General features: G+C 45.2%; 1 protein-coding gene across 3 annotated transcripts in view; it reads right to left on the reverse strand.

Annotated features, from left to right (window-relative positions):
- The window catches only part of RBBP7 (retinoblastoma binding protein 7), a 17902-nt gene extending 17468 nt beyond the window's left edge, over positions 1-434 (reverse strand). For 2 of the 3 annotated variants that reach the window (XM_012730320.1, XM_012730319.1), the window contains exon 1: positions 62-367. In XM_012730320.1, coding sequence (XP_012585774.1) covers positions 62-77 — 16 coding nt within the window. In that variant the 5' untranslated portion in view covers positions 78-367. Of the gene's footprint in view, positions 1-61 lie in introns of all 3 variants that reach the window. The other variant, XM_004689886.2, reaches the window with a different exon arrangement.
- Between the last annotated feature and the right edge of the window lie 11043 nt (positions 435-11477).

Below are 11477 nucleotides of genomic sequence, written 5' to 3' on the forward strand. Positions count from 1 at the left end.
GCTTCCATTTCTGTGCCGCCCCCCGCAGCCCCGGCGCGCGCCTCCCCGCCGGGCCTCTTACTCTCTTTACTCGCCATCTTGCGTCGGGTCGTTCGCCCCTCGCCGCCGCCTCGGACTCCCCTCACTAGTCAAGAGCAGCCCAACCGCAGGCGCTCCTGCCTTTCCCAGGCGCGTCACACACTTCCAGCTCTCGAAGCCCGAGCTCCGTCTCACGGTCCGGGTGCTCCCCAGACGCCGCGTCCTTCTTTGCTGCCTCCTCCCCGCTCGCGGGTACCAAGGTCTGAGGCGCTCTTCTCTCTCTCTCTCTCTCCAAACTTGGAACGAGACTTTTCAACGCGCGCCTCCCAGCCCGCCCAGGCAGCTGAGCGCAGGCGCAAACGCCCTGGGAAAAGTGAGAGGCGGTGGAGGGGCGGGCCTGGGAGCCAACGGCTCGGTTGTCTGGACCAATGACGTGCGGTAGGAGAGTTTCACGCGGCGTTCGGAGGCGGGCTTCGGGCAGGTAGGCGGGGCGTTTCGCGACAGGAAGTTGCCCAGGCGCAGGCGCGAGGATTCGCTCGGCGCTCCCATAGCCGGCCGCGGGGGCGGATGGGGGCGCGCGGGGGCGGGGCGAAAGGAGGCGCGGCGTGCGGGGTGCGCGGGGGCTGCGAGCCCCGGGGCGCCGAGCCCTGGGGCCGCTGGGCGTGGTTGCTGGTAGCAGCGGTGGGGGGCGCGGGGGAGTAGGCAGGCGGCCTCAGCTTAGCCAAGCAAAATCTGAGAGAGAGGAAAATGGTTTCTAGTCTCGAGAGGTGACTCTGCCCTCAAAATCTCCCCCAATCATCAGAGGCTTGCGATTCTCTGTACCCCGAAAGGTTTTCCTCCTGCCGATTGGCCTTTCTGGGGCCCAGTTGAGCTGAGGTGGAATTTGTCAGAGGCAAAGGAGACCTTTTGGAGGCTGCGGGCATTTTGTGATTGCAGAAGCCGCCAGGCCTCCCGGTCGCGCTAGACCTGCGGCCTGCTGCTGGCCGCCTTAGGGCCAAAACTGACTTGCATTCCATTTTCGTTTGTTCTCATATCTGTGGCCTTCAAATGAGATGCCGCTTTTGTGGTGTCCTACCTTTCTTATCTCTGTTCCAACCCGGGACCCTGCTGAGTCATTTATGTCACCTGTGGGGGTCCCGGGGTGACTCCACTTCTAGCGGGGGAAGTTGGGGGAGCGCTACTACTAAAAGCTGAACCCTGTGCTGCCACGGAAATTGGTAGCCCTGAGTGCTTGGGGGTGAAGAAAAAGCAGATGGCAAAGCCAAAGGAAAGGAAAACTAGGGCCAGGAGTTGGGGGTGTGGGGTGGGGAGAGGTGTCCGAATTGCCTAAATGCAAAGAGAGCAGCAGCCTACACCCAAACTCCAAGAGCAGCTCCTAAAAACGCTGCATGATGCGGCCCACGTGCCTTCTTGAAAGTGAGCATGAAGGTTCTCAAACCGAATCATGTGGATTCGCCTGTGGTGCCCATTTTTCGTTTTGGGAAACAGACCCAGGAGTTATTGGGGTGCATGACAGAACCGGTCCTGTACTTTCCATAGGAATTTGCCATCTGGTGTCTCTGGTTTCCAGTATTGTACTGTGCATTATTACAATAGGCCCAGGAATCTCGTTCCTGACTAAAGCAGAGGGGGAAGAGGGCTGGAGGGGTGTTTAAACAGTGCAACCCTCAAGTTCCAGAACACTGGTTGGGAAACCTTTTTTAAAAGACAGTAAATATTTTAGACCTGCGGGTGGCTATGGAACTCGCCTACGGCGAGAATGCTGCCCTCCACAGTATAGATGGGTCTGGCTGGATTCCAGTAAAACTTTACAGACACCGACATTTGAATGACATATAATTTAAACATATCACAAAATACTCTGAGTTTTTTCAGCCACCTGAAAATGGAAAAACCATTCTTAGGTCGCCCACCACACAAAAAACGGGCAGCAGATTAGATATAGTTGGATGACTGTAGTTTGCTCACCTTTGTTCTAGAATAATTGTCTTACAATTCTGCCTGAATGGACACAGCAAGAAGGCTTGTCTGATAATTTCCTGTCTCCCTTTAATACATTCTACTTGTTCTGATGACTTGACATGATTTCCAAAACCTATTAACTGTTTAAAAGGTTGATCCACATGGTGCGGCAGACCACTCCTGACCCGCCCGCTGCTCCCCTCAGCAGTGTACTTGTCAGTCGGCCTGTTCTGCTCCACTCTTGTCTCTCGTGGGTCCTCTCACCGCTCCTGCACCTCTGGCCTGTACCCTAGTTCCATATGCATAAATAAATAAATCTAAAAAAAAAGGTTGAAAGAACATTTAAAGAAGCCAGGCAATATTACTTGAAAATCTTTATATTGTCGTCCTGACCAAAGATCAGAGAAGGAAGTGTGGAGCAGATATTTTGGGAATTTGTAACAATATTGAGGTACCGCCATACACTTTATCTGGAAGTATCATGGACAGCATATTTCATTCACTTTTAATTTTTTTGTAGGTAAATTGCATCTGAATTCTATTTCTCTGGTTTTGGAAGGGGATGTCTTTTTTTCAGCCAGGTACTTTTTTTTATATCAAAAATGTAATACTACTTTACTTTCAAACTGCTTTAACCATTCAGTTTTGGTTTTGCCTTTTGCCCTAGAGAGTGTCCAAAGAGCAGAGTTTCTTAGCTCTGTTCCCAGTCTTTTCTCTGCGGTTGTCTTTCTGTCTTTCTTGCCCTCAGCTGTGGGCTCTTTCCCTCAAAGGCCCCAGTTAGGTGTCTGTCTTTAAGACTGCTTACCTTTGAGTTGCTGTGGCACTAACCACTTTTCTCCTTGCCCACAGCCTTTCACTTGTGTATGCACTAGAACAAATGACACCAACTGTGCTCCCCTGCATGTCGGTGAGGCACTCTAGTATTTTACTTCATTGTTTAAAATCTGCACATTGCTCTCTACATTGATTTCCTGATTGCACTTAGTCACAATTTGACGTTTACAAAACATGGACTAGGATTATGTTTGAAATCATTATCCCTGACCATTCTTTATAAAACAGGCAGTCATTTCCTCTCCCCTTTCATTTTTTTTTTTCCTTCTAGCACTTAGGAACTCCTGACAAATGTTTGTTCCTAGGCTTTTCCTCTAATTAGAATGCAAATTGAGGGCGGAATCTTTGTGTTGTGTCCGCAGCACCTGGACTAGTGCTTATCAGATGAGGTGGCTAAAACAGAGCGCATGGAAGTTTCTAGCCAAGGTCAGGCCGCCAGGGAGTGTATTGGAGTTGGAATTCGATTTCAGCCTTTACAGCAAGACAGCAACAGTGATTGCATGGCATAAATTGAACTGTTTACCAAAATGAATGAGAGCGGGAAATAATAACTAGCACAGCTGCAGTGTGATTTCGTGTTCATTAGCAACCCTGCTTGGTCTTCCTGGGTTTTGGCGATAATCTTCGCCATTCAGAAACCATGTTGGAGTACCTGCTGTGTGTCACTGTGTTCCGGGAACTGGAGATACCTGAGTGAGCAAGACAGAGAGTTCCTGCTCTCTTATGTGTTTCTTTGTTGTTTGCTTTTCTTATGTGAAAAGCAAGGCTCGTTACAGAAAATCTGAAAATGACACAAGGAAAAGCAAAGCTAAAGAATACCAGTTTTGTTTCTGGCCAAAGTATTTCCATCCAATCCATTAGGAGTAAAAGAAAATACACACACACACAAAACACCAGTAGCTATTTTGTCTTGGCTACTAGTATTAGGATGAGGGTTATTCTTCAAATATTGCTTAATTTACAAATTTTCTCCACTGGACAGACAGATATTTATAAAGAGAAAAAAAATCCCACACATTTTAGAAAATGTATATAAAGAAATGGTTGGTGAGTAATATCTTAGTGTGATAGAATTCCAAGTAATTTCTCTTAAAATGTTGTTTAATGCAATTATGTAAGAAGGGAGAATTATGCCAGAAAACACTACTTTTTGAACTTGTGCTTTTTTTGTGTGATATTTATTAGGTAAAATGAAGTAATTGTTTTATACTTATGCATGCGTAACTATTTAACCTTAGTGGGGTCTCCCTCTGGATTTCTGAAAGGCCAGCCTACCCCATTGTGCTAGCTGTTAAGCAACTTGAGCTTGGCATTGGTGGCAGTGAATAAAGGAAATGACCTAGACCAGAACCCCTGGGGCTTAGACAGGATCGCTGGGGCGTAGTAAATAAATATTTGTCAAACCAAGAATATTGAATAGGACACGCCCCCTGGGTTTGTCCCAGTCCACATGTAGTGATAAGGAAGCTTCATGTGTAGCACCTTCTTTTAGAAGAATTACTCTAAGCATTCTACCCCAAGTGCATTGTTCTTTTATTCAGTTTAGTATGCAGTGCATTGCAGTTTACAACTGAAGGCCTCTTATGAGGCTCACTCACTTCAGAGTTGGTTGTAATTGCTGGCTGCCATCCATTCATTCTTCCTTCTCCAGGAAATAGCAGGCTAAATTTCTTGTGGGTGAGTTACTCTTCCTCCTTCGCCATATATTCTCCTGAATAAGGAACATGAACCTGTATTTAGATTCTAAAAAAAAAAAAATAACCAAGTTTTGTTTGGAATTGTATAAAAGCTATACAGGAAAACACAAAGTCATGCTAAATATTTCCAGTAGAGTAGATTCAATGTAGGAATTGGGTATGATGAGGCTGAAAGAGGGGACGGTATTTGTCATTGCTACCTGTACCCCCAGGGCTGATATCCTAACTGCAGGAAGCAGCTACCATGCTTAGGGCTGGGGAACAAAAGGAAAGAAGCAAGGCAATCCCAATCCGGAGTTGGCAAAAAGCATTTTGCAGAGCCTGGCCCTAGTGGCACCACAGAGCACAATGCAGGAGGTCAGCTTACCACAAAAGCATCCTTTGCTTTTAGAAGGATCCGTGATGGTTTTTGAAAATAGATTCCCTAGTAAATTGGAAATTTTCAGTATATCTGTGGCTGAATGTAAATTACATCATCATTCAAACCTGTAACAGATTCTCTGACCCTATGGATGCATCGGAAATCAGCGTTAATATAAAGATAACTTAGTCATCAAAAGGCCTGTCATTGTAAGGTCATTTACAAAATCTTTTTTGAAAACTGCTTTTCAAAATGTGGTAGAAGAAAAGCCAGAGAAACTCACTTCATTGTTGAGAGAATATTTCATCATTTCACTTAAGGGAAATTATATGTGCTTCAAATGTATGGATCAGTTGAGCCAACTTTTATCTGGAGTTTGAAAAATTATGAATCTTCTAAGACTTAATAATTAGAAGGGGAAATTACTATACAAGTAGCCAAGCAAATTGTTAGATGAAAAATGCATCTATGAATGTTCATAGCACTTTTCCTTGTAATAGCTGAAAACTGTTTTGTATTCCTGGGTAAATATACAGAAGCAGGTATTTGTATTATTGCTTTGTAGGTTAGTTTGAAGTTGGGGAGTATGAAACCTCCATTTTTGTTCTTTTTTCTTTGGGATTGTCTTTTTTTTGGGGGGGTCTTTTTAAGTTCCGAATAAATTTCATAATTTTTGGTCCCATTTCTGTGAAGAATGCCCTGCAATTGTGATAAAGATTGTACTGAATCTGTGTTTGTGTCACTGGCAGAGCCACTTTAATGATGTTAATTTTTCCAACCTGTGAACACAGGATATTTTTCCATTTCTTTGTTTCTTTTATTTCAACAATGTCTTACAGTTTTCAGAGTATAGGCCTTTCACTTCTTTGTTTAAATTTACTCCAAGGGGGCCTTCCAGGTGGCACAAGGGGGTAAGCATCAGCATTATGAGACTGTCTACAGCCATTACAGCACGAGTTCAATCCCCGGCCAGGGAGCTGACCCACATTGAGCAGCAGACCTCTCCTGTCTCCCTGCTGCTCCCCTCAGCAGTGTGTTTCAGTCAATCTGCCTGTTCAGTTCCCCACTCTGGTGAACCCTCTCACCTGCCCCTGCACCTCTGGCCTGTACCCCAGTTCTGTATGCATAAATAAATCTTTAAAGAAAAAATGTACAGGCCCTCCCTGGTGGCGCAGCGGGTTAAAGCACAGCACTGAGATGCTAAAGCCACTTCCGCATGAGTTCGATTCCCGCCTGCCCCAGAGGTGACCACATGGCGCGGCAGACCTCTCCTGACCTGACCCGCCCGCTGCTCCCCTCAGCAGTGTACTTCCTCGATCTGCCTGTTCAGCTCCCTGCTCTGTCTCTGGTGAAACCTCTCGCCGCCCCTGAGCCTCTGGCCTGTACCCCGGTTCTGTATGTACAAATAAATAAATCTTTAAAAAAAGAAAAAATGTACAAAATGAAGAATGATGTAAAAATATATATGTAATAAAAATTTTTAAATAAAATTTGTAGACTATGGAAGTAAAAGAAAGTCTAAATAGTACCTGATTTTATAAAAATTAGAAGGGAGTCTAGAAATTAAGAAAAATAAGTGTATTTCCTTGTCTGCTATATTTTGATGGTAAGCCCCTGAAGCAGAAAGCAGGTTACATTTAGAACACTATACTAACTGCTAACATTTATTGAGCATTTACTTTATGTCAACTGCATCCCCTAATTTGTCTCATAATAGCTCTGTGGTGTTTCTTATTCCTACTATTATCAAATCTACAGCCAAGGCCATCAGAATTCCCAGCGATAAGTGCCTGTGTTCGCACAGCTTGTAACTGAAGAAGCTTACATGGCAAACTGGGTTTTTGACTCCAGAGACAATTCCCTTAAACATAGTTGTAGCCATCTTATCGGCAAAAAGAAATAACATGAGATGAACAAGTGGGTATGTTGCTAAAAAGTCTTACAAAGGAGCAAAGGCAATTCAATGGACAATGGGTAATCTGTTCTACCAAACAACGCTGAGAAATGTGAAATCCAGACACAGGCCTTACCTTTTTTTTTTTTAAAGATTATTTGTACATACAGAACTGGGGTACAGGCCAGAGGCTCAGGGGACGGCAAGAGGCTTCACCAGAGACAGAGAGGGGAGCCGAACAAGCAGATCGATGAAGTACACTGCTGAGGGGAGCAGCGGGCGGGTCAGGAGAGGTCTGCCACGCCATGTGGTCACCTCTGGGGCAGGCAGGAATCGAACTCATGTGGAAGTGGCTTTAGATTCTCAGTGCAGTGCTTTAACCCACTGCGCCACCAGGGAGGGCGGCCTTACCTCTTTTACAAAAATTAACTCAAAATGGATCACAGATGTAAATGTGAATCTGTAAAACTCCTGGAGAATTTAAAAATCAGCAAGGGCCTCCTTATGAAGCTATCCGCAGCCACTGCAGCACGAGTTTGATCCCTGGCCAGAGAGTGACCCACATGGCACAGCAAACCTCTCCTGTCTCACCTGCTGCTCCCCTCAGCAGTGGATTTCAGTAGATCCACCTATTCTTCTCCCCTCTCTGTCTCTCTGATCTCCCCAGTCTGCACGTAAAGATTTCCTATTAAGGATTTTTTTCTTCTCTCTGGCTGGTTTAAACACTAGTTAATCTCTACCCCCTCTTCTAGTTTCTGGTCTTGTGATGCCTCCACCTCAGATTTTCTTTTCTAAGCCTCCACAATAGACATACCCCCCCCCAAAAAAAAAAGACATGCAAATGACCAACAGGTACATGGAAAGATGCTCAACATCAGTAATCAGCAGGGAAATGCAAATCAAAACCACAGTGAAATATCACCTCACCTGTTAGGATAACTATAATAGAAAAGACAAGTGATAAGGAATGCTTGAGGCAGCGGAGAGAAGGGAACTGTTGTGTGCTTGGGAGTGTAAATGGGCTCAGCCTCTCTGGAAAACAGTATAGCAGTTGGGGCCTCCCTGACAGCGTGGGGAGCAGAACGGGCAGACTGACTGAAATACATGGTTGAGAGAAGCAGCGGGGAGACAGGAGGGGTCTGCTGCACCATGTGGGTCAGCTGGGGATCGAACTCAGACTGCAGAGGCCATCCAGTGATAGCACTGAGACTTTAATTCCTGTGCCATGAGGGAGGGCCTCACTTTATGATTTTTCTCGACATGTGGATTCCCAGATGCCTTGAGAGATCAGCTAACCTGGCATCCCTTGGTGGTGGGCGTTCTGGCAAAGGGACACAAAGGATCCACAGGTTTTCTTTATCAAATCTTTTTGGTGATCTTTTCAATTAAACTTGCAGGAAAACTTGTCACTAGGTCTGTCGATGTTCTCTGCCAATCTGAAGGCTGTTTTGTGTGCGGATCCGCAGTTTGTTTCAGTGTTCCTAAAATTATGGCAAACTTCTCAAGTTACAGGGATTAGTCTAACTTTTGGGAGAATTCTTACTATATTGTAATTTCAGTAAAATCCTCCTTTAACTAATAGCATAAACTAATAGCCTTATAACTAATAGCATAAAAGCTTAGTCTTAAATGAACCAAAAGTTTTATGTAATCATGTTGAAGTCAATAGGTCACATTCAAGAGCATCAAGAACTAAGCATCAACTGCGGTTACACTCTTTGAATAGATGTAGGATAATTATATAAGCCACCATGCTCTGTGCTCACTACAGGTACTCAGACATATGTGATAGTGATATTTAATGAATCACACCAAAAAGAGGTACAAGACAACTAGACTGAAAAACACCAGCAACCATTTTAATATACACCCCAATGCTGTTTAAATGGCAAACTATCAACGTGGTGGGGACGAGTCTTACTGAATCATTTCATTCCTACGAAGTCAAGACAGTTTGAACGAACAGAGCCTGGACTTTAAAATAAGATTAACGAATACTCAGTCTGTGCACCAGTATTCCTTTTCTGAGGAATGTTAACACTGTGTATTTTTTGTTTACATTATATAATTGTTCTATTTTAGTCAAGGAAAAATAGGCATGCCTCATTCACCACCTCACTCCCATTATAGAAAAGAATGTTAAATATATATTTAGATTGCTTAAAGCAGTGGCTTCAAAATTTTTTCACTGTAGATCCTAGTAATATACACATTTTACATCTCTCTGTGGACCAGCCTCCTGCCTTCCCTCCCCTCCTTCCACAAATTTCTCACAGAGTAATATTGACCCTTGCTATGTGAAACACACTCTGATTTCATCTCTCCTGTTCTGTTTCATTTCCAAAAAAAGCTGATCATGACCCTGCAATTTGATTTCACTAATGGGCTAGGGCCAGTTTTAAAAAAGTGGCTTAGACAACTCTACATGAAATGTGCAGTAATAGACCAAATCATCATGTGCAATGATAAAAATGCATTAAAAGAAGGCTTTTACCACCTCACTCCTGAATAAATGTGAAAATTGGCATACCATAGACTGTATTTCTAGGGAAGTGAGATTGAGAAATTGTTGAAAAAAGTTTAGTCATATACATAACTTTTATAATTAAAAACACCTGGCATGATGTAGCTATTTACCCTGAGAAGCTGATGTGTCCCTCCTAAACCTTACGTTTTATAAAACTAGTGGAAAATCAATGGGGCCCAGGAGGAATGTGCAATTACAGGGTAGATGACCCCTGGGGTGTACTACTCAGCCATTGAAAATAGTGAGGGAAGGTCTAGCTTGGTGGCTCTCAGCCAGGGGCCATCTGCCTTCCCAGGGGACAAAGAGCAACGTGCAGAGGCAGTTTCGGTTGTCAGAGCTGGAGAAGGGGAGGGCTGTGGCATGTAGGGGCTGCTGCTAGCTCCTTGCAGTGCACAGGCCTGCAACAAATAGAAACTGTGCTAAGCCTGCAGAACCTCAGTCTGGCTAAATGAGTCTATGGAGAAGCTTTATCCCACTCCTCGTATCTGTAAATAATCTTCCTTGTAGCATTTCATCTCTGTCTCTCATACTTGGAATACAGAGTGCTTAAAAAAAACCTTTTATATATTTATGCGTCCAAGAACTGGGGTATAGGTCAGAGGTGCGGGGTTGGGGGTGGGGAGATGAGAGGCTTCACCAGAGACAGAGTGGGGAGCAGAAGGTGTAGATCTACTGAAATACACTGCAGAGGGGAGCAGTGGGGGAGACAGGAGAGGTCTGCTGCGCCACGTGGGTCAGTTCTGTGGCCAGGACAGGGACTGAATTTATGCTGCAGTGGCTGGAGACAACTTGATGGCTGTGTTTAACCCCTGCGCCACCAGGGAGGCCCCAGGAATATGTGTGCTTTTATGGTCATGCCCTAGTGCCCTTCTTAGACAGGAGAGTCTTTTACAGATGGGGTACAAGTCTGACTCATCTCCATGTAACCAGCAAACAGACCACCTGTGTCTTGTAATTGTTTAATAAATATTATTTGAATTACTGCTCAAGAAAAACAACCATCGCACTCTGTAATCATTGAAATGAAAAGATGTTCACAATATATTTAACTGGAAAAAAAGACGGATATGAGTGATTTAGAGAGTCAGTGCCATCCATTTCAACCCCAACCACTTCTATGCAGAAATTGGCAAAGTGTTCCTCAGATTCATAGGAAAAGTCAAGGGGGTGGACAAGCCACAGGATGTTTAACAGCTGGAGACCCACTCTATAGAAAAGTGTCAGAGTTGGTATTTTTGTGACCGTGGGTTAAGCAATGCTTTCTTAGAAGTGACACCAAAAACACAAGTGATTAAAAAAAAAAAAAAGGTAAACTGGACTAAATAATAATGAAACACTTCTGAGCTGTTAACAATACCATCAAAAAGTGAAAAGAGCCTGATGGGACCCAGCTAGGCCGCAGCTACCCCCTCCTGTCAAGACCCCTCCCCCCATTCCCACCCCCCTGCAAGGAGGTGAGGTGACCAGCCACTTTGCAGGCAGATCTGATACAACTTCATTCAGCTTTGCTGCATGTTGTTGGATAGAGACACACGATCTACAAGGACATCTACGTGGACATCCGCCATCCTGCCTAATCCTGCCTTAGGTGGAATGGGCTTTTCCAGGGGAATGCTGCCATGGGGAGCCCTATCTGAACTTGGGTTCCTGAAAATCCAGCACAGCGTCGGGCAGGGGTGACCTTCAGCCCCCACGGGAGAGCCGAGGCACTGGTGCATTGGGGGGTCTGCTCCAGGCTGATGGAGATGGCATCGTGGGGTCCCACCGAAATACCTCATGAAGGGCACTGCAATGCTTGGGTTTGCACCAAGGCCATGTGCAGACTTGCCTGCATGACTAGCCCAGCCAGGCTCCTGTTCCGGATTCCATGCACACTCCTAGGGCCTTAGAACAGGAGGCGCAAATGAGCAGAACCTAGGTGGGAATGGGCTCCCCCCTCTCCAGGTGTCAGGCAAAATTTTTTTAAAAAAAGGAAAGGAGGGGCCCTCCTTGGCGGCACACAGATTAAAGCACAGCACTACAACTTTAGCAGAAGCTGCTTCAGCAACAGTTCAAACCCCAGCCAGGGAGGTGACCCACTTAGCATGGCAGACCTCTCCTGCCCGCTGCTCCCCTTGGCAGTGTACTTTGTGAATCTGCCTGTTCTGCTCCCCACTCTGTCTCTGGTGAATCCTCTCACCACCC

This window comes from Condylura cristata, unplaced genomic scaffold (assembly GCF_000260355.1).
Source record: "Condylura cristata isolate star-nosed mole 26May11 unplaced genomic scaffold, ConCri1.0 scaffold00027, whole genome shotgun sequence".
NCBI classification, from domain to species: domain Eukaryota; kingdom Metazoa; phylum Chordata; class Mammalia; order Eulipotyphla; family Talpidae; genus Condylura; species Condylura cristata.